Genomic DNA, 21,718 nt, shown 5'->3' with positions numbered 1-21,718 from the left:
TGCAAGTGGCCCTCCAAGCCCAACACCATCCTGGCTTGGAAATAAATCGCCATTGCTTCATTGTTGCTGGGTCAAAGTCCTGTAACTTCCTTCTTAACAGCACTGTAGGTGTACCTACACCACATGGACTGCAGCCCTTCAAGGAGGCAGCTCACCACCATTTTCTCAAGAGGAGTTAGGAATAGGCAATAAATGCTGGCTTTGCCAGAGATGCTCACATCCCATGAAGGAATAAAAAAACTTTTAACAGATTCAATTAGACATAAATACCACAGTTTGTACCAAAAGGAAAGTAGTAACCTTTTATACATTTTTTCTTTCTAGGAAGTTCTTTATCTAAAGATAAAGAAATGTCAGACTCTTAACCTTGGGGAGGGAATAGAGATTCCTTTCCACCATTGTCTTGTTCTGATGGTGACCATGCTTCTCATGAAAACTATTGCAGAAAGAACGGCTTTATATGATTTCCAAAAGATGCTGTTTAATTATCGAGCATCAAAAAAAATACTAACAGTTTGCAAGCCTTTTCTTTTCTGTGCAACTGTCTGAAATGTTCCTCCTTATCTGTACCTCATGCAAAATAATCAAACAGGTTTTAGTTAATTGCTTCATCACTTCAGCATCAATATCCCCCAAAAACTATTCTAGCTTAAAGTTGTATCACCTGAATCTTCTTGACCCTGTTTGAATTCTACCATTACCACTGAGCTTGCTTTCAGCTAATAATCAAATATATACAATTCCACCATTACCTTGCTTCCAAACCATGGTATTGCCAGGTTTATACAAATAAGTTGCATATTTTTGTCCTGTTACTAGTACATCTGTAACAAAATGCAAATAAATGTCACAGAACTTTGCAGCTTACCAGTGCCAATATTTTGAATACGACACAATGGAAGCAGCTATGTGCTTTACTCGAACTCACCATGGAGGTGATTTCGAGGGAGCCTGATAACGGTATTTAAGATAGTGATTTATAAGGAAAAGGTAATTCAGCATATTACTTCAAATTAAACTGTGAGAATAGAGCACTGGTGAGCTGCAAAGTTCTGTGACATTTATTTGCATTTTGTTACAGATGCGCTAGTAACAGGACAAAAATATGCAACTTATTTGTATAAACCTGGCAATACCATAGTTTGGAAGCAAGGTAATGGTGGAATTATATATATTTGAGTATTAGCTGAAAGCAAGCTCGGTGGTAATGGCAGAATTCAAACAGGGTTAAGAAGATTCAGGTGATACAACTTTAAGCATGGAGCGTGGAGCCACAGGTTCAAGCTGGGAAATGCTAAATTTAGGATTCATGTAAGGAAGTTCTTCCCCCCCTGGGCTGTAAGATTCGTCCCCAAAAGTGTCTTGGCTAGTGATGGGCTGGGACCCCAAGGGTCGAATTTTTAGCTTAGCGGGGGGTGCGCGCCTGACACGCTCAAGCATTAAATAAAGTGCGTTGACGACGGCCAAGTGTGCCGATGTCAACGCGCACTCTCGCAATATTTCGCTAGGCGGGCGCGTGATGGAGATGGAGGCACACCCACCATTAATTAAGTGGCCAGTTAAGGCCCTTGAGGGACCAATTGTCTCCGACTTTACGTAGCCCGTGCGATTTTTAGGCCGTTGTACTGGCAAAACGGGCAGGCACACAGGCCACAATTTGCAAAACCTCATCCATGGGTGGAATAAGAGGGGTCAGTGGTCTTGTCAAAGTGATTAGTGAAGAGTTTAGGATCTCACTTGCTGCTGTGACCAGGACAGCTTCGTTTCGCTTCAGTGCTGCATTCAGATATTTCAGAGGCTTCAGTTCAGGACTCAACTGTTGTTTTCCAGGCCCTCGGAGGACTCACACCGTGTGGGGCCTTTCAGGTATCAGACAGCCTTCCCTTACCCTGGTAATGGGGATTGTGGTCTCCGCTGGAGGCACCTTCTCTAAGGAGGAAGAGAGGGCTAGAAGGGGGAGGAGGGCAGGTGTCCCTATTTGGCTTCCAGGGGAGCGACCTGTAGGAGGAGAGGCGCAGGCGCAAGGGGTGCAGAGCCAACAGGAAGTCCAAGGCGGAAGAAGCCGCAGAAGACGCCACTATCCTGCTGCCAGGGTTTACAGGTGGCGATGCAGCTACCTCAATATGTCTGAGGTGCAATGCCGACAGAGGCTCCGTCTCTCAAGGGAAACAGCGACCTCCATCTGTCAGAGGATCGGCCCTGAGATCAACTCCGACTGTCTGGGTGGACACCCCATGCCAGAAGCACTGAAGGTCACAGTGACCCTCAACTTCTATGCCTCTGGCTCTTTCCAGGGGTCAGTGGGGGAACTTTGTGGAGTATCCCAGTCAGCTGTCCACAGTTGTGTCAAACTGGTGACAGATGCTCTGTTCAGGCGTGCATTGACTTTCATTCATTACTGTATGGACAACGCCAGCCAGGCAGAGCAAGCCTGAGGCTTTTCAGTGATTGCTGGATTCCCCTGCATCCAGGGTACAATTGACTGCATACATGTGGCCATCAAGGCTCCAGTGGGTGAGCCAGGAGCCTTCGTCAACAGGGATTCCACTCCATGAATGTGCAGATAGTGTGTGACCACAGGATGCTGATTCTACAAGTCTGTGCAAGGTACCCAGGCAGCTCCCATGACGCTTACATCCTCAGACACTCCCAGGTGCTGAGGCTCTTCAGTGCTCCAGCCCGGCTGGATGGATGGCTGCTGGGTGATAAGGGCTATCCCCTCAAAAGGTGGCTTATGATGCCTCTCCGCCATCCAAGAACAGAGGCTGAGCAGCGGTACAATAGGAGCCATGCCTCCACAAGGGCTGTGGTAGAGAGAACCATCGGTTTTCTCAAGATGCGCTTCCAATGCCTGGACTGTTCAGGGGGCGCACTCCAATACCCCCCAGAGCGGGTGTCACTAATAGTGGTTGCATGCTGCGCTCTCCACAATCTGGCACTGGCAAGGGGGGATGCAGTGGAGGAAGATCTTGACTCAGCTGCACAGGCAACAGATGATGAATCCAGTAGTGAGTGCGAGGACAAGCACGGTGAGGAGAATGCTGAGGGCATAGGCGCTGACCTGGGTAACCTCCAGGGAGGCAGGGACACCCGGGACGTTTTGATCCTACGGTCTTTCAGCTGGCCTATCAAATAAGAAGCACCACCACATGCCAGGGCTTCAGGCTCCATGCTCGATCCCTGACAGGGCCAGTTCCTTGGTCAACAACATATACTATGTGCCTTTGCAATAAAGTTTCAGGAGAAACATGTGCATCATAACATCATGGCCTACCCTGCACTTACAGAGCAAATGAAACATAAAGAGGCCAATTGTACAAAATAACATATCGTTTACTGGTGAATGTGAAACATTGCAGAAATTAACATTAACCGGTGTTTTCCATCACACCGTTAAAAAAAAGAAAAATGAGGGAACCAAATATCACCCGTGATCAGGCTGTGTTGTGCTTAAGATGCTTTGAGTTTTCATTTGCGAGTGTTCCGTCTAGGTGCTCCCCCTTCGCTGGCACCAGCATTGGAGACAGCTTGCTCACTCTGCTGTCCTGTTGATCTTGATGACCTTGGTGGACGTCCTCTGGCCAGTGGAGCCTGTGCTGGGCCCGCCTGGGTGGGAGAGGCCAGTGCCATGGCTGGCATCTCCACAGTCGCTGCAGCCTCATCGGATGCCATGATCACTGGCAGAGAGGCGGAGGAGCTGTTGCCATCATCCAGAGCGCCCTGAGAGGAGCCTGCAGAGATGACAGGCAGCTCATGTGCCAATGACAGGTCGCTTTGGACCTTCCTGCTCACCATTGATAGACGGGCACCTAGCTTGGATACTGGGTGCCCAATCCATCTCCCACACTGACACTGACCAGCTGAGGTCATTGTCGGTGTGAGGGCTTGCAGGTCCAAGCGCATCCCCAGGAACCCCTGATTGAGACCCTGGAGGAGCCTCTCCATAAGAGTCACCACTCTCTCCATGGAGGAGGCATTGTGCTCGGCCATGAGGGTCAACACAGTGCTTGTACTCTGCATGGGCTCCTCCACAATGGACACCATGGTACGCATTCCCTCATGTATCTCCGCCAGATACTCCCGCACACTCTGCTGGACATCCAGCATCTGCTGCCTCAGGGACGACTCCAGAGGCCCATCAGCAGCCATTGGCTGAGCATTGTCCTGGTCCTCAGTGGTCCTCCAACTGCCGATGCCTTGGGCACTCTCTGTCTCTGCCTGCACCTTAAGTGAGCGTGAAGTGCCCTCACCAATGTGCACCGATAGACTACACGGCAATGTTATGCCCATCGAGGTGCTGGTATCTGTGCTGGTGCCTGATTGACAGAGAGGGTGTGACGCAGATGACTGGTGAGCATGGTGCTCCTCATGGGTCAGGGGTGAGCCTTCAGGCTCCTCATAACGAACTGCTGGTGAGCCTAAAAGGGAAAAGAAGGACATGTCATCCTTTTAAGTCATGAAACTGTCAGTGTGCATGCCTGGCACCCTGAAGAGACAGAAATTTGCATCATGGTGCCCTTGTCTTTACATTATCAATGGGGATTCCAGGCTCCATGCTGACATCAATATAGAGACTACACTAGAATGATTGCAATAGCCGACATTCTCACCTCAGTGCACTGCACTCTTACCTTCCTCTGCCATACCAGCCTCACCACGGCTGCTTGACCAAGTTGCATGGCGCCTCTCCAGCTCCAGGGCCTCTATTGCGAGAGGATGAGAGGATGTGTGGGGGGGCGGGGGGGGTGGGCAATTCGCGACCTCTCTGCATTGTTATGGGATCTTTTCTCCTGAAAGGGCAGAGGAGCATTGATTAGTCCACTCTCTACCTGCAGCACCATTGCAGCCTGGCCAATCGCACCTGAGGAATACCTCACAGGGCTCAGCTGATTCGTGACCCTGGAGCTGCAAGGCACTCAGTCCAAGCAGCCAGGGCTCACCCCCTTGGTCAGATGATGCCTCATTGACATTTGCCACTCACACTCTTAACACCTCTGAGGTCCAAGGGGGGGATGGGCAGCTCTTAACTGTCCTGCAAAGTGACCCATGCCAACACGGCACTCACCCTTCCCGATCGCAGCAGATCATTGAAGCGCTTGTGGCACTGGACATGTGGCATGTGCGCCTCACCACATTGTGGCTGCTGGCCCTGGATGCCAGCTCCTCCCAAGCCTTTTTTGGTGAGGTGGTGGGGGAGGCCTCCTCCTCCTCCCGTCCCTGGGGTACAAGGGTTTCTTTCCTCGCTGCCACCTCCTCCAGGAGGGCGGCGAGGTACTCATCTGAAAAATGTGGGGGGCCGACTGCCCCGGTGGCCTGGCCTGGCCTGCCCTCCCGCCTGCTGTGTCCACCTGCTACTATCTCCATTTGTGACACTTCCGTGTCCCTCGGTAGCAGCCTTCCAGGGGCCGCCGGGTCGCCATTTGAATCGGCCACCTGGTCGCCATTGGACCCAGCGGACACCCTGCCCCCCCCCCCCGCCCCTTCGCACACACTCCAGGCCGCGCATCACGCTGGGCGGGTCTTAATTAACCCACCCACATAAACTCGCAGAGCTCTCGCCGATCGCGGGCAAGTGGTCGGCTTCTTGACCGCTCCTGCCGGAATTCTGCCCCAAGGGTAGGGACCCAATTAAAGCAGGAGGGATGTGATAACTTAAAAAGAAATGATCTTAACAGCGCCAACAAAATTAACGAACAGGAAAGAACGAAGTGACATTCAAACGAATTATTTTCCAACTGTTTGGTTTTCAGCTGATTTCAATTTTGTCATTGAAACTTTTTATTCATTTTTCAAAGTCCTTTAAACATGTAAGCGGGTTTCCCAGGCAGGTCATTGTGAATTCCTACCACAGAGCCGTTAATATAAGCAGAGTTTACCCTGCAACATATGCCTGACAAAGCTCAGTGCTAATCATGACAAGTTCATAAATGCAAGGTTTCAGCAGACAATTGTTAGGTGAAAGCACAAGAGCAGTCGTGATGAGGACGGCCATTCAACTTGTTGATCCAGAAACAACTTGCACAGCCTCTCTCCACCCTCCCCCCTCCCCTCCCCTCCCCAAAGTCATGGTGTCCAACTTTGTATTTCTAAAAAAATAATTGGGGCCGGGGTTGCCTTCCCTCCCTGGAAGACTGTTGATCATCGTTGCGACGGGGCGGGGCAGTAAAATGCGGCGAGCCGTTCAAAAGTCTATTGACTTCGGCGGGAACGGAAGATCCCGCCGGTGAGAGGGGTCGTAAAATTCCGCCCTTGGGCAATTTGCTACCTGGTCTCTGCCTGTGCAAGAGTCACACGGAGGTGAATGACACGCAACAGCCCGGGCTGCTTTAATTTCTGCGTTTCTCTCGTCCTTCAGTGGGGAAACTCCGGGCTCTTCATTTCAAATGAGGGATGGAGTGAGGGGAGTGTCGCGGGTGCCCCCGAATCTAACGCCCTGGGACACGGCACGGCTCTGCACTTATGAATTCTTCAAATTATTAAACGCTGAGTGCTGACGATCTCATCTAAGACCAGTAGATAGACCAGTTGCGGGATCTGACAGTATGAATGAACTGAATTATTGCACAATTGAAATTACAGATTTGCTGAAGCATCTGGTTTCTCGACGTTAATTCATCAAATCAAAGTTACAAACACGTTGTAGTTAATGTTTAGAAAGTCAATAGGAAAGGACATTAACCAACAGTTTCCCTTAATCCAGCACCACAAAAGTTCACAATGTATTGAAAACTTCATTAAATGACCAGTCAATGCAGTACAAATATTGTAGAATACAGAAATCCAACTAGATAACACTCTAGTTGGTGTATTACCACAAGATGGCACGCCACGGTTCTCTCTTGTTATGGACAATTTACAATAATGGGCACAGACAGCTTTCTTAATTTTGACAGAAATCATCTTTTCGAAGAGCAGCCCTCACTGTGGGGAGAACCCAGGATGCCTGTATAAAATCTGGCGATTCTTGTGGACGAATGGCAACGTTCATGCAGCATTCTTTAGGCATTTAACTGTCACAGTGTCAACATATGTGACTGAAAAGGAGCTGCTGAGCTTCTTAAGTAATGGGGAGAACATTTACATTGTGGGACTACAAAACTTTACTGCTCGAATCTCTAACATCAAATTAATTATGTGACTTGTTTATTAGACCCTGTTTGCAGCATCTAACCTTCATGTTCCCGAAACGCTAGACATTCCTCACGGAAATCGAACTCTTGTCTCCTAATTACACAACAGCAATGATTGTACACCCTCCGTTCGGTTATTATTTTTCCAAGTCTTTTATTATTGTGGTCTTAGATAATAGTATCAGAATTGAATTGGTGATCAGTTCATTTGTAAACTTTAAAAACGCATGCTGATTCTTATCAATCTTTCTGCTGTGGTTTGGTAACGAAAAGAGAAACTTTGACACGTTCTAACTTCATAATGAAATTAGACATTCAGCATCATGAATATTTTGCTGTTGTTCTCCACAGTTGACCTTAAGAACTGAAATGTTTGACAACAATTGATAATAGAAATGAATTTGACAAGTAGATCTAATATAAATTTTATATTTCATTATGAAAATCCAAATAACAAGCATGACAACCAAATTGGTAATTTGCGTGATATAGCAGAGTAATAAATGAATAGATCAAAGACTTTCTGAAGGACACTTTCTGTTTTGTAAGTTGGATACCTCACAGTTTCAATTCAGTTATAGGCACTAAAGCAAAACACAAAAAACATACAAAAGGTAAAAGGTAAGAGGAGATTGAAAATCAAATTAACAAAGCAGTTTGAGATTACTGAATGTTGGGCTGATATAAACATTGAAAGGCAGTTTGGTTTCTTAATTTCCACTGTGTTGAGATTATTATTGGGATGTTGGAAAAATGCCCTCTTCAATCTGCATATCTTTGATCAATTGTGTTTATTTTAAGAATGTGAAGACTGGAGCAGTCTGCTGCTTCTCCTGTCATAGTAATGGAACTTAAATCCCTACATGGTAATGAATGTGGTGCAATATGTCATGTGTTTACCATGCGAAGCTTGTTACCAACTTTAGAAATAATCAGAATCCACAAAGAGCTGAGTGAGTTCACGTAGGGCATAGATCTCCCATGACAATTAGGGTGGGGGCTAATGTATTTGTGGAATGGATTACTGATTACTTATTAATCAAAAGGATTGGTTGTTACTCCTTCATTTACTGTCTGGATAGTTATTTGTTTCATTGTGTACTTATAATTGAATCACATTAAGGATTTTGTGGCTATGTTGTATTTCATGATTAGAGTATACTAAATGATTGCAGCTTTTTTCTAAAATCTAACAAATTTTAAAGTCACAAATAAACAATTAGATGACAGTTTAGAATATTTAATTCTGTTGGTGCCATAGATGTGAGTACTCAATCCTGCTGATTACATTGCAATAAATTACTTTCAAACTCCTATTACAGTGTTGAGAAATTAGTTGCACATGTATAATGCTACATCTTCAGGAGGCCATTTATTAAGGTGATTAGCATTATATTGTCTTAATTTCCCCAGGAGGATAAAGGTGTATAGGATTACATGACATTGTTTTAATTTGTAATTTGACATCAGTTTGATAATATCACTGGCTGTTTGGTGAACAGTGGATGTCTTGGAGTTTATTTTAATATCATTTAAATCTTCTGATGATTACTTAAATATGACTGAATATTGGTAATATTTCACTTATTTCTCTGTATTTTTCCAGTCATCTGCTGCCTTGGAAGGTCCTAATGTTCTGTATGAATAAATTATATGCAGAAAATAATGACTCTCAGGCCCAACAAATGTTATGCAGTGTAGTCAGATAAACATTGCTATATAGTTGTTGGCCATTGGAAGCAGCTTTGTTGTAGATAGTACTCAAAAATTACCTTCTACCTTTTTGAACAAACTACTCTAAATAGAATTACATAAATAAGATTAATCAAGGTGAGAATCCCTTTTGAATTGTCACAAATAGCACTTGTGCCATGTGTAGCAAGGGTATTTGGTCAACTTTGCAGAAATGGGTTCAATAAATATTTTGTATATATGTACAGTAAGTTTTAGGGGGGAAACAACATTTGCAAAGCAATTAAACAGGCTGAAAAGATGGATGTGTTTACCATAGCTGACCAGAGCCAAATGTTTGTGAACAGACAGTTGTACAGCAATAGATCAGCATCATGTATAACCTCATGGACAGACATTAATCATTGGAGTATTAAATGGCTAAACAGACTTCAATCCAGCTGCCATTTGTGCATCAATTTCCTTCTGGGTTTAATTCATTAGATATTAACAATTCCCCTTTAAACTCTGAAATGATATGGAATTTTCAAGTACTATGAATGTAACTTGAACAAATAACAAATCATGTAAAGATAAGGCAATTTAAATAGGCACTTCTTAGAAAATACCAGCAAATTTAAAAAAAGTGTCACTAATTTAAGATTCTCAGAATCTTGCACACAAAATTTTAATTAATTGCTTTGTTATATTCTGAAATTTTTGGACTCACCTGACAATTTTTTTTACCGATAGCAAACAGGCTCACAAAATAATGTATTTCATTAGAAAATATTTTCTAAAGACCCTTTATAATTGATTTTGTTCTCAGAATCAAATGTTCACTTTTCTGTGTATTTAATCTGTTTTTGACTTTTCTGCAATTATAAACTAATTTTGCATTTGATTGGGACATTTAAATGCAAATACCCATTCATGTTTAAATCTACTGTACCTTAAAGGGTTTTATTAAATTCCCTATGGACTTCAATATAAGTCTGTTATACCAAGTGCATAGTCGCATTAATTTTCTTTACTTTTGCAGGACCTAGCTTTTGTATTTTCTTTTCTATAAACATGTGGACAACATGGTTATAAAGTTATGGGTTATGTACGTAGTCGTAAAAAGCTCTAGGATTTAAAAAAAATGTCTCTGATTTTTTTCAGATAAATACCTGTATCAATAATATGCAACAACAACCATGGATGCCTCTTACAGATTATTGTAATGCTGATCACAGTAAGATTGTGGAAAATCAGTTATATCATTAAGTTACATTGACAGAAGTGTCAATTAAGAAGTGAAAAAAGTCAACGTGTGGGGCATTAGATTGGAATTTTAAGACTTAAACTAAACTGCATATGATAGACGAATAAACAGGTTTGTTTACAACAGTAGCTGCTGTACAACACATGATAGACGAACCTTTCAAGACACACCTGCGCCTCTGCTCCATTTGCAGCCTCATCCTCTGCCCAGGTGGCGCTGTGGTTGGCGTCGAATCTCTCGCGAGTTTCAACCAATGTAAATAATGCAACCTAACCTGATGGCGAGAAAGTTTTTTTGACTGATTGCCAGCCTGTCCAATAATTGACAGATGAGGGCGGTGAAGTCCGCTGTTATTGGTCCCGTGTGGGAGGGCGGTGCTCAATGCGCGCTGTGGTGGTGCGGGCGCTGCGCGTAGAGTTAGTTAGACGGGCGGTGGTCTGTTGGGGGGGAGGGGATTGTTTTGGGAGTGTGTGCGGCGGGAAGATGGCGGATGATCGGAAGCGGGCGGATAACGCTAAGCATCGGCGGGGCGAGCAGCTCAAGCGCTGGCTGGGCTCCGAGACTGACCTGGAGCCCCCCGTCTTCAAGAAGAAGAAGACCCGAGTCAAGTTCGACGACGGCGCCGTGTTCCTGGCCGCCTGCTCAAGCGGCGACACCGAGGAGGTGAAGCGGCTGCTGGACCGCGGGGCTGACATCAACTACGCCAATGTGGACGGGCTGACGGCGCTGCACCAGGTACCGCGGGGAGGGCAGGGGAGGGGAGGCGAGGCGAGGCCGGGCTCTGTTCACCCTCACCTTGACACTCGCACCGGCTCTGAGGGGACTGGTGTGCCGGGGCTGGCTCTCTATCCCACCCCACGCCCCCGGATAATGGGTGCAACAGGAGCTCCCATTGATCCATCACTTAATTCAAGGAGCTGCTGTGGTATGGCCAGTGCAGTCAGGAGGGCTGATTTGTTTACATTCCTGTTTCGGCAGGTTGTCCTGGGCTATCTTGAACACATTATTGCTGCAAGGAACCCCCTTCTCTTCTCTTCTGACTTTCCTTCACCGAAAGGAATTGCAGTTGATGTTTTGTTTGTGTTTTGGCACGCGAGTTGCATTTGTTTTGTCTCCATTTCATTCTCCGATATCTGACCTGTTCTCATCCCAGTCCCTTCCCTCCGTCTCCCCCTCAGAGACGATTGGCAAAAGTAACGAGAAAGGACAACTCGGTCCTGCAGCAAAAACGCACTCAAGGTGTGAAGGACATCGGTGGATGGTTACTACACATAGTGCAGTACCTGGTACACCAGGAAACAGCTCTGGGCGTTATTAGGCGTTTGCAATGCTTTTAAATGTTAAATCTGCAGTTAACAAGAGCCGTGTTTTACAGTTCCATTGTCTATTTAAAGCAATACATGTCGATTTGGATGTGAGGTAATTTACTCTGCCAAATGTCGGTTTCGATGTGACACCCCCCTCCCCCCCCCAAAAAAAAGCCAAATTTGAGATTCAAAATGCTCCCCCACCCAAAAGAAAGTGAGCAATCCTGCATTTCTGAACTAATTTGGGTACACGGTATAGTATGTATTTTTAACTCAACGTTTAATACTGGTTTTTCATCGAAGTGTAACATAGCTTGTACTTACTTGGCAGGAGCAAAGACGATTGTTTACGAACCCGTTGTTGATATAATGTTAGATTTCACTTGGAGGAAATGAAGCAACACTTTCTGTTGTTAAGGTGTTTGATTCAGCTGTATAATTTGTTTCACCTTGTATGGAAGTTGCAACAATTTATTATATTCTAGTGATTCTGTAACTTTGCTGACTTTTATCATGTTAGTTTGCCAGGTAGTTCACTTAAATCGAGGTTGTACTCGCTGCAGGAGTTTTATAGATAAGGGAAACTGCCATGCTTTTAGTTGATGATTTTCGTCTCCTGTGCATTCCTAATCATTGCTTCACCATTGGTGGCCGTGCCTTCGGTTGCCTGGGCCCTTGGTTCTGGAATTCCCTCCATACACTTCTCTGCCTCCCTATCTCACTTTTCCTCCTTTTTGACACTTCTTAAAACTTACCCCTTTGACCAAGCCTTTAGTCATCTGACCTAATATCTCCTTGTGGCTCAGTGTAATGTCTTCAAATGCTCTTGTGAAGTGTCTTGGGATGTTTTATTATGCTTAACGTGCTATATAAATACAAGTTGGCATTTCAATCCTGCTACTACATCATAACTATCTCTTTGAAAACATTGTCACATGGCTTAAAGCGAAGCAATTAAATTTATCAGCTGTAATGACAGTTGGTGACCTTAAGGAAAAATAGCTTGTGCTAATGGGAGGTAGGAGTTCCAATGCCAAAATTTAATAATGCAAAAATCACAGCCTAAGTGTGCAGTGTGAGGGCATGTGGGAAGATTTTGATGCAGTCCATTGTATTCTAATGATCTATCACCAGATTCCTTTAAATACACACTTTCTCTCACATGCACATATACATTGATTTCACCCACTGTTTGATTATTTGTATTTATGTATAAGTTAAGTCCTGTATAGCGGTTACAAAATTAGTACATGTGTAAAATCTACATCAGTTCTTATCGGCAGCGTATATGAAGTTGCTGGTATTTTGCTTTTCCTCTGCATCAGTGTGGAGGAAGTTATCATCTGTTACAGTAACTAGATGCTGTTACAGTTGACATGTTCTGTTTACTAGTGCATTATATGGCACTTGAAACAATTTACAGTAGAACGTTAGATTGCTAAAGTCCTTGAAAATGCATCGAAGTTGACAATCTCAAAACCAAGTCAAAAGGTTATGTTGCGGACTGATCAAAAATATTATGGACCTTTCTCATGGAATTAACTTTTGGGTACAGCTTTGCTTGTATTCATATTTTTGTTGGATTGTCAGTGGATTTACTAATGACTCTGATACAGACGAGGAAGACATATATGAAAGTCAAATATTTTTAAGAATATTCTAGTGAGTAGAGAGGGAAACTGACAGCTTCCACTTTGCTCAGGCACCAAAGAAAGGCAGTAATGGACACACATTGCTGATTGAAATAGGTAATGTGTGTGGCATATTTAGGGTTCTATGACATTAAATGTGTACAAACAGTTTCATGCGTTTTTGTCTTGGGGTTCCTGGTTATGTAAAATATACCATATGAGAAAACTTTCAGTATGTTAAAGTTTACCATGTTTTGCAAGTCTACCATTCAATCTATCAGTTATGTGTGGAGTTTGTATGCGTGTTTGTAAAAAATAAAATTGAGCGTTATTTCTCCTTTGTTTTTTATGAACATTTAATTAAATTGTATTCTGCTATATGACAGCAATCCAGTTTATTGAATTATAGAACAGGCAAGGTACTTTATGCTTGTAGATGACACTCTGTAATCTCTAAATGTACCCTATGTAAACATTAATCAGTGCCAGTGAAGTGCTTTTGGTGGTATTAAACTACTGATAGTACTGTATTTGAACAAGTGGGCACCTGCAAGTGCTGACAACTTTTTATGTAGCTTATCTTATTATATGCTTTGAAAGTATGAAAATTGTTAAAATTCTGGCATGTACCTTTTTTACACATGCTCAAAGTATAGTAGGGCACTAGACAGGGTTAATTTTACAGTATACTTTGAGACTGCATTTATAAATTGGTCCCTTTAGCTTTTCTTGCAAACCATTGAAATTTGTGAATCAAGACAAGCTGAATTTAAACTTTGAAGTGTAAACCATTATTTCCCTACCTTTTTGTAGAAAAAAAAGACTCGACTATTGGGAAAATAATACAATTCTGGGACAAGAAATGGTTGTATTTTATCCAAAGTTGATCATAAGGGTAATTGTGTAATGAATACACATCCTTCACTTTCTTCTTCGTCCCCCACTCCCCAATCATTTTCTGCTGGTAAAAATACATTGCATTTTTGGGTAATGCTTTTGATTTGTATTGTATGCATTTCATTGTACTGTGTTGCACAGAAGAGAAGTGCACTGAATGAGCAGGTATATTTATAGCCAAGTTGTCATGTCATAGTTTAAAACTAGGTTACTTGTGGTGTTTTAGCTGTATAACCTTGATTCAAGTGGTGATATTAGATTTTTACTCAAAGGTTTATATTGTGCTTCCTGATTCAATCAATTTGCACTGTCTCCTTCAATTTATAATGTGAAACTGCTTCCTACTTTAATGTTTGCGATTCTGCCAAGCTATTTCAAGGTTTAGTTCAGCAAAACAAATTTTTAATAGCTAAGGGTTGAGAAAGTAGTGATTTGGAAAACTTGAATATTGCTGAAAAGAGAGACATGTTGCTGAAGCTTTTCAGCTTGTGCTCATCAGGACAAACATAAGAATGCCAAATTTCAAACGAACACAACAATTTATACTATAGGAGAAAGGGGTGCTGATTGGTTGGCAAAACGTCTCTAGCTGAGGTGTTGCCATGGAGAAAGGAACAGGGACCGAGGGGCTCCCCAAGATCCTGGGTAGTGCAAAAAAAAAGACGCAAGGCTTGAACACATTCCTTTTGCTTGCAGAGAACAGGTCCCACATTTGAATGTATGTCGCTTCTAGTGCGTGTAAATGAACCATTTTACGAGTTCGGCTGATTCATTTCAATTGGTTAATGTAGCTTTTAGTACATTCAGGATTGCTCAAGTGCTGCTCAAACATGGAATCGCATCTAACAGACGTTTTGTTTTGGGTTTTCTAAGTGTGGGTTAGTTGAGTTTGGTCTGCACTTTGCTTATTATGAACAACCGAAGGATCATACTGTTTGATCAACCAATCACTGGGGTGTATGGCCAACGTACCTGGCATTGCACCAGTACTGAAATTCATATATAACATTACTCAATTATGTGGTAGACAGAATGTCTTTTTGGACTGACAGCAATATCCTATTCATGGAAAATACCACTTGCGTAGTCACTGCATAGTAGCAGTCTGCAATGGCTTGCTTAACCTGTTGTTCAAATTCTTGGGATACTTTTCCTTCGCAGGGTAATTTAAGGCACTCTTCAGGTCTGGGGTCCATTTGCAAGTTTGCATGATGCATTGCGAACAATGATCTGATCAGGGTAGCCATTGTCTGACAGGATAGCTTTGCGCTCTAATTCTACATCAAGCTTGCTGTTTCAAATGTAACACCACTGTTCAAGAAAAGAGGGAGAGAGAAAACAAGGAACTACAAACCAGGTAGCCTGACATCAGTTGTCGGGAAAATTCTGGAACCTATTGAAGTCTTAAAAATGCACTTGTTTATTCATGCTTTTCTAAGTTAATATGGTTTTGCAAAAAAAAAAAACCCTGTTTGATCATTTAGGGTTAGGGATAAATGGGACTAGTGGAGTGCTTCAAGGATCAGCTATTTACAATCTGTACTACTGACTGAGACAAAGAGACCAAGTAAAGTACCTAAATTTGCTAGCAATATAGAATTAGGTGGGCATGTGAGCTGTGAGGAGGACACAAAGAGGCTACACAGAGATATAGACAAGTTTAGGTAAGTGGGCAATAAGATGGCAGATGGAGAGGGGAGGTGGTGGCGTAGTGGTAATGTCACTAGACTGGTAATCCAGAGGGCCCTGGCTAAAGCTCTGGGAGCACTGGTTTAAATCCCACCACGGCAGCTGGTGGAATTAAAATCATTCATAAATCTGGAATTAAAAGTTAGCCTCAGTAATGTTGACCATGAAGTCTCAGTATGGTGATCATGAAACCATCGTCGATTGTTGTTAAACCAATCTGATTCACTAATATCCCTTAGGAAAGGAAATCCTTACATGGTCTAGCTGACGTGTGACTCCGGCTGCACAGCAATGTGGCTGACTCTTAACTGCCCTCTGAAATGGCTTAGGAAGTCACTCAGTTCAAGGGCAATTAGGATGGGCAACAAATGCTGGCCATGCCAGTGCCACCCACATCCCATGAAAGAAGAAATATAAATAACTACTGAAGCAGTCAGTGTCCATAAGCAGCAAGACAGGACAATATTTAGGCTTGGGCTGACAAGTGGTAAATAACATTCATGCCACACAAGTACCAGGCAATGACTATTTCCAACAAGAGAGAATCTAACTATTGCCCTTGACACTCAGTAGCATTTACATTGCTGAATCTTCCAAAATCAACATCATGGGGCGGGGGTTACCATTGACCAGAAACTGAACTGGAGCAGCCATGTATATACTGTGGTTACAAATTCTCTGGCGAGTAACTCGCCTCCTGACTCTACAAAGTTGTCCACCATTTACAAGGCACAAGTCAGGTGTCTGGTGGAATACTCTCCACTCGCCTGGGTAAGTGCAGTTCCAACAACACTCGAGAAGCCTGACACTGTCCAGGACAAAGCAGCTTACTTCATTGGCACCCGATCCACCACTTTTCAAACATTCACTCCCTCTACCATCGACGCAGCAGCACTGTGTACCATCTTCAAGATGCTCTGCAGCAACTTGCCAAGGCTGCTTCAACAGCATCTTCCAATACTGTGACCTCCACCACCAGAAGGGCAAGGGCAGCAGATGCATGGGAACTTCATGCAAGCCCCCCTCCAAGCCACATATCATCCTGACTTGGAACTATATCACCATTCCTTCACTGTTGCTGGGTCAAAATCCTGGAACTCCCTTTCCAAAAGCGCTGTAGACTGCAGCAGTTCAAGAAGGCAGCTCAGCATCACCTTCTCAAGGGCAATTTGGAATGGGTAATAAATGCTGGCCAAGTCAGTGAAGCCCACATCCTGTGAACGAATAAAAGAAAGGAACTGTGAATTTACTCACTTCAGTCGTATCAATAGGAAAGCAGAATTTTAAAGTTGTGAAAGTTGTAAATGATCAGAGGAGCTTGGGTGTACTTATACAGGAATACAAAGTTAGCATTCAGGTACAGCAAGCAATTAGGAGGGCAGACTTTTATTGTTAACTTTTATTGTAAGGAGATTGGAATACAAGAATAAAGAAATATTGCTACAATCAGGGCTTTGGTGAGACCATACTTAGAATTCTGTGCAGATTTTATTTCCATATTTAAGGAAGGATATACTAGTATCAGAAGCAGTGCAGGGAAAGTTCCCTGGGATGAGAGGGCTGTTCCATGATGGGAAGCTGAGTAAATTCGGTCTGCATTCTTTGGAGTTTAGAAGAATGTGAGATGATCTCATTGAACCATAGGATTCTGAGGGGGCTTGACAGGGTAGACACTGCAAGGTGGCTTCTGTTAGCTGGGGAATCTAAAACATGGCACGATCACAGGACAAGGAGTTGATCATTGAGGACTGACATGCAAAATTTTTTCACTCAAAAGGTTATGAATTTTTGGAATTCTCTACCCCAGAGGGTTGTAGAAGTTCCATCATTGAATATATTTAAGGCTGGGATAGGCAGATTTTTGCTGTCTCAGGGAATTGAGGGATTTAGGGAGTGGGCAGTAATGTGGCATTGAAGCTGAAGATTAGCTATGATTGTATTGATTAGCAGAGCAGTCTTGATGAGCCAGTTGTTCTGTTCCTGCTCTTATTTTTTATGTTCAGCCTTTGAAGCATAAAACTCAAGTTTAGGTTTGCTGTTTATTATTTTAACTGAATTTTTTTGTGGCATTTTTGTTGGAATAATTGCAGGAATAGTATTTTTTGGAGCATAATTAATTTTAATTGTAAGCAAATGCTTTTTAAAATCTTTAGTTTATTTTGGACCACTGCAAAATCAGTTTTGATAACCAGTATATAATGTGTAATAAGCTATGAATCCATAAGCCTCAAGGCATTTTGACAGCGGCAGCAGATTTTTTTTAACTTGGCCATATGCCATTCAAATATCAGGTGATTTTGGCATGGGTGCACCTATTCCAGAGATTTAAATCTACTCAAAAAGATTGCTGATTTGAGTGATAGCTACTCCCAGGGAATAGTGAGCAACTGTCCTATTCAGTCTCCAGATCTTGCTTTCTTAAACACTTACAACTGGAAACATGAAATAAAAATAGAAAACACTGTTAATATAAAGCTGGTTGTTGATCATCTGCAAATATTGGAAATAAACACATTTGGCTTGTAATGGTTTATTAGAACTTGAAAGATAAACAGCCATTTAGATTAGGGAAAAATGGGAAAAGGAGAGAGAACCAACATATACGTTAATTGTAGAGAAGAAGGAAGTAAGTTCAATGACCTGCATACTGCTTAATACGAGACTGTTAGACACTATAACACATCATTTAGTGAGGTGATGCAGAGACAAAAGATGTCAATTACTGATAGCTGAAACACATGAAAGGCCAACACAAAGTAAATGGAAATTGTTTAGTCCTTTTAAAGTTGAGGTGGCTTGGGATAAATAAAGTTGTTGAATTGTTCAGTATCTTAAATGATCACATGAAAAATATCTGTTTTGGTAATGCAGGAATTGCAGCACAAGAAGTATGATGCAGATATGCTCAGGTTTTAAGATTTTTCTGCATATTCCATGTACAAGATATCTGTTTTCTTCAGTTGATAATGCTAGTTGATAGTAATGGATTGCCTTTTTCTTATGCTGCTATAATTCAGTTGTCTTGCAATTTTTTTCAAATATTAGCAAGTCTTGTAGCTTTAGATTACAGTAATTTAGATGATACATGGTTTTATAGCAGGTGTATTTGTTATTTAGATCCTGAAGCTGACTTCTCTTCATTGAACGCTGCAGCTGCAATTAAAGCACTATCCAAGTCATTCAGGTTTGAGACATTTTGCAGTTTAGAAAATATATGAACATTTGTAGCTTCAGGTCAGAAATAGGCAGCAAGATTTGACTTTTTTCATTATTTAATGCTTCTAACACTCTTGCAACTTTTTATAATGAAAGAACTTATGGTGATAAATGTAAGTAGCTTAGTGCAATATATGGCATCTTTGATTAAGAACTTTCTTTGATCAGGCCTGTGAAGCTGCTGCTGGTTATCTGCATGAGGCTGTCCTCAGCAACTCTGGACCTCTTCAAGATTCTTGGTCTTGGAAGAATGGAAAACTGAGGGAGTGCTACTGGAATGGAAAGCAAAAGTCAGACCTTATGGTGGTTTGGGAGTCTCGTACTTTAGGGTATAGAATAAAAGCATCTCCAGTTGAAAATAGCTGTGAAAGAAGTAGCTCTTGATATTGTTATGGCTTTTAACAATCAAGTTAAGTGTAGCAGATTAGTGTTGTTTTGCCTTCTAAGTGGATATTGGCATATGGTTAAAAAGGAATTTATATAAACAAAACATGCATTTAGGGACTTGATGTTTCTTGTGATGTCCCAAAACATTTCAGTTGCAATTAGTTACTCTTTGACTACATCCACTGTTGCTTTTGTAAATGAACACAACAGCTATATTGTTGTGTACAAGAGGCCCCTCAAAAAGCGATGAAATAACTGACCAATTTAATCCATATTTGATTGTGGTTGAGAAAGGAACATTAGCCATGATAGTTGGGTGCAATTCCTCACACCCTGCCTGGAACAGTTTAACATCCATCTTCTAATGTCTCAATTGATGGGTGGCAGCATTCCATAAGTGCAACACTGCTTCAGCCATCCGCTGAATTGTCAGCCTAGTTTCATGGGTAAAGGTCCCGGAATGGGATTTGAACCATTATCGTTGGCCTGAGAAACAGAAGATGCTACTAATTGTGTTCAAATGAAGTGTGTTCAATGTTAAAGAATTACGGTGGACATTATTTGCAGTTATGCACATAACAATTGTGCGGAAGCTTCTGTATTTGAGATTGAAGAAGCACATGGGGGAAACAAGAATATCCAGTTCAGGTCACAATTTCTACTGGGTCACTGTTCCATGGGTAGAATGTTAGAGATTCAAACTGCTTACAGAGTTTCTCAGACTGCTGAACCTGAGAGAAAATCTGAAGACCCTGAGCTTGAAACAAGCCCATGTCATTTTTATTTTCCCCTTCATCCCTGCTTCTCTCTTTCCTCACCCCAATGTTTTCTGCTTCAGGGTGCTCCAACTAAGAAATTAAACCAGCTCTGCCTACCTATTCAATTTAGGATTTCTGATTTATATTGCATTGCCATGGAGTGTTGTTACTTGAATGCCTATTCAAATAAACCAGTTTTGTGGAAGTGTACTCTCTTAGTTTATTGCAAAACTATTGCAATAAATATCAGGTCGCTTCAAAATTATACTATGATATTTTTCCAGTGCAAAAAGTGACAGATTACAAATTTTGATTATCTTGATTCCTCCAGGAATTATTACATTTTTGTCTGATGAGTTGAAAGTAATCAGCTGTATTCTATACTGTATCTAAATCAAAAATGTGTCACAGACCAGAAGAGAGTGGTTATTCTTGGTTCCTTGATCATGTGTAGTAATTAGGTCTGTGTGAATTAGCTATTCTATGTAATCTGTTATGGATCTCTTAATTGTAAGCTATGTCAATTGAAGCATATAAGCAAATTACTGATAAGTATGCTGCAGCATCAGAATGATTTTTTTTCTTTTGCAGTTTTTGGTCTTCAAAGTTATATCCTGACTGCTGTTGTGTGTGAGTGTGAGACACCTTAAGTAGTCACTGTGTATTTATAGCAGTAGATGTTATGAAAGATTGCAGAGTTACTGAGAAATACTTAGTTAAGTTTGAGCTGTGACCTCTAATGCTTATATGTAATAATGCTGACATTAAGAGATGCATTGTATCTGCCTTGAAATCTTTGCACACAGTTTCAATTGTACGTAAAATGTGAATATTTTCCTACTGACCTGTTTAGTAAAGGTGTTTTCAAAATAAGTTTATAGAGATGAAATTGTGTTTGCAAAAATATAAATCTAATTACTTCAAAGAATATTGTGCCTTTATTCATATTTTGAACCAAACCATGTTGAAGGAGCTAATATCACAATTGAACAGTTGTCATAATGATACACTTCAGGATCTTCGTTGCAAAATATGTGACTTACATCTAAATAATTTCAGTTTGCTGTGTGTAACATTTCATTGGAAAAGACATGCCAGATTTGAAACTAGTAGGGTTTAGTGTGATCGTTATTTTATTCATTTAAGGTGAAGTATATAATCTGAACTAAATGCTATTTTTTGCTAGTTAACATACAAAGTATCCATGCCTACTACTGCCAGATAAAGTGTATCAGAGTAAGGTTATGCTTTGCTTCAGTAATCTAGATTATGCACCTTCTGCTCTACTTCTACATATAGTCGCACCAGCTATCTTTGTGGCCTCTGAACTGAGATGAAGAAAAGTTAAAAGAACTTGTACTCAGTGAAAACCTGGTTAAGACTTAGCCTAACTTACTTCATGCCCTTCAATTATTTTAGAGAAGGTGCTTAAATTCAAACACACCTCGAGGCCAGGGTCGTCTTTGTTACACACTAACTGAAGATACTTAAAACCCTTTTTTGGTATATTGCTGTAGAGCATCTCTAGGTCATTTTTCTTCATATGCAATGTAAGGTTCTTATATCCCTTAGGTTAGAGCTGGACATTTAAAGTGTCCTGCTCACTGATGCCCAGTTTGGGTTCCGCTAGATCAGCTCAGCTTCTGACCTCCATTACAGCCTTGGTTCAAACGTGGACAAAAGAGCTGAACTCCCGAGGTCAGGTGAGAGTGACTGCCCTTGATGTCAAGGCTGCATTTGACCAAATGTGGCACCAAGGAGCCCT

At 42.0% G+C, this 21,718-nt stretch overlaps 1 protein-coding gene across 4 annotated transcripts in view; it reads left to right on the top strand.

The window, feature by feature from the left end:
- The first annotated feature begins 10,481 nt into the window (after nucleotides 1-10,481).
- The window catches only part of LOC144683564 (protein phosphatase 1 regulatory subunit 12A-like), a 301,353-nt gene continuing 290,116 nt past the window's right edge, over nucleotides 10,482-21,718 (top strand). For all 4 annotated transcript variants that reach the window (XM_078546708.1, XM_078546707.1, XM_078546709.1 and 1 more), the window contains exon 1: nucleotides 10,482-10,803. In XM_078546708.1, the coding sequence (XP_078402834.1) occupies nucleotides 10,552-10,803 (252 nt within the window). In that variant the 5' untranslated portion in view covers nucleotides 10,482-10,551. The remainder of the gene's footprint in view (nucleotides 10,804-21,718) is intronic.

Source organism: Cetorhinus maximus, chromosome 8 (genome assembly GCF_964194155.1).
Source record: "Cetorhinus maximus chromosome 8, sCetMax3.hap1.1, whole genome shotgun sequence".
Classification (NCBI taxonomy): Eukaryota; Metazoa; Chordata; class Chondrichthyes; order Lamniformes; family Cetorhinidae; genus Cetorhinus; species Cetorhinus maximus.
Note: the sequence above shows the minus strand (reverse complement) of the source record. Positions and strands in the feature narration are given on the sequence as shown.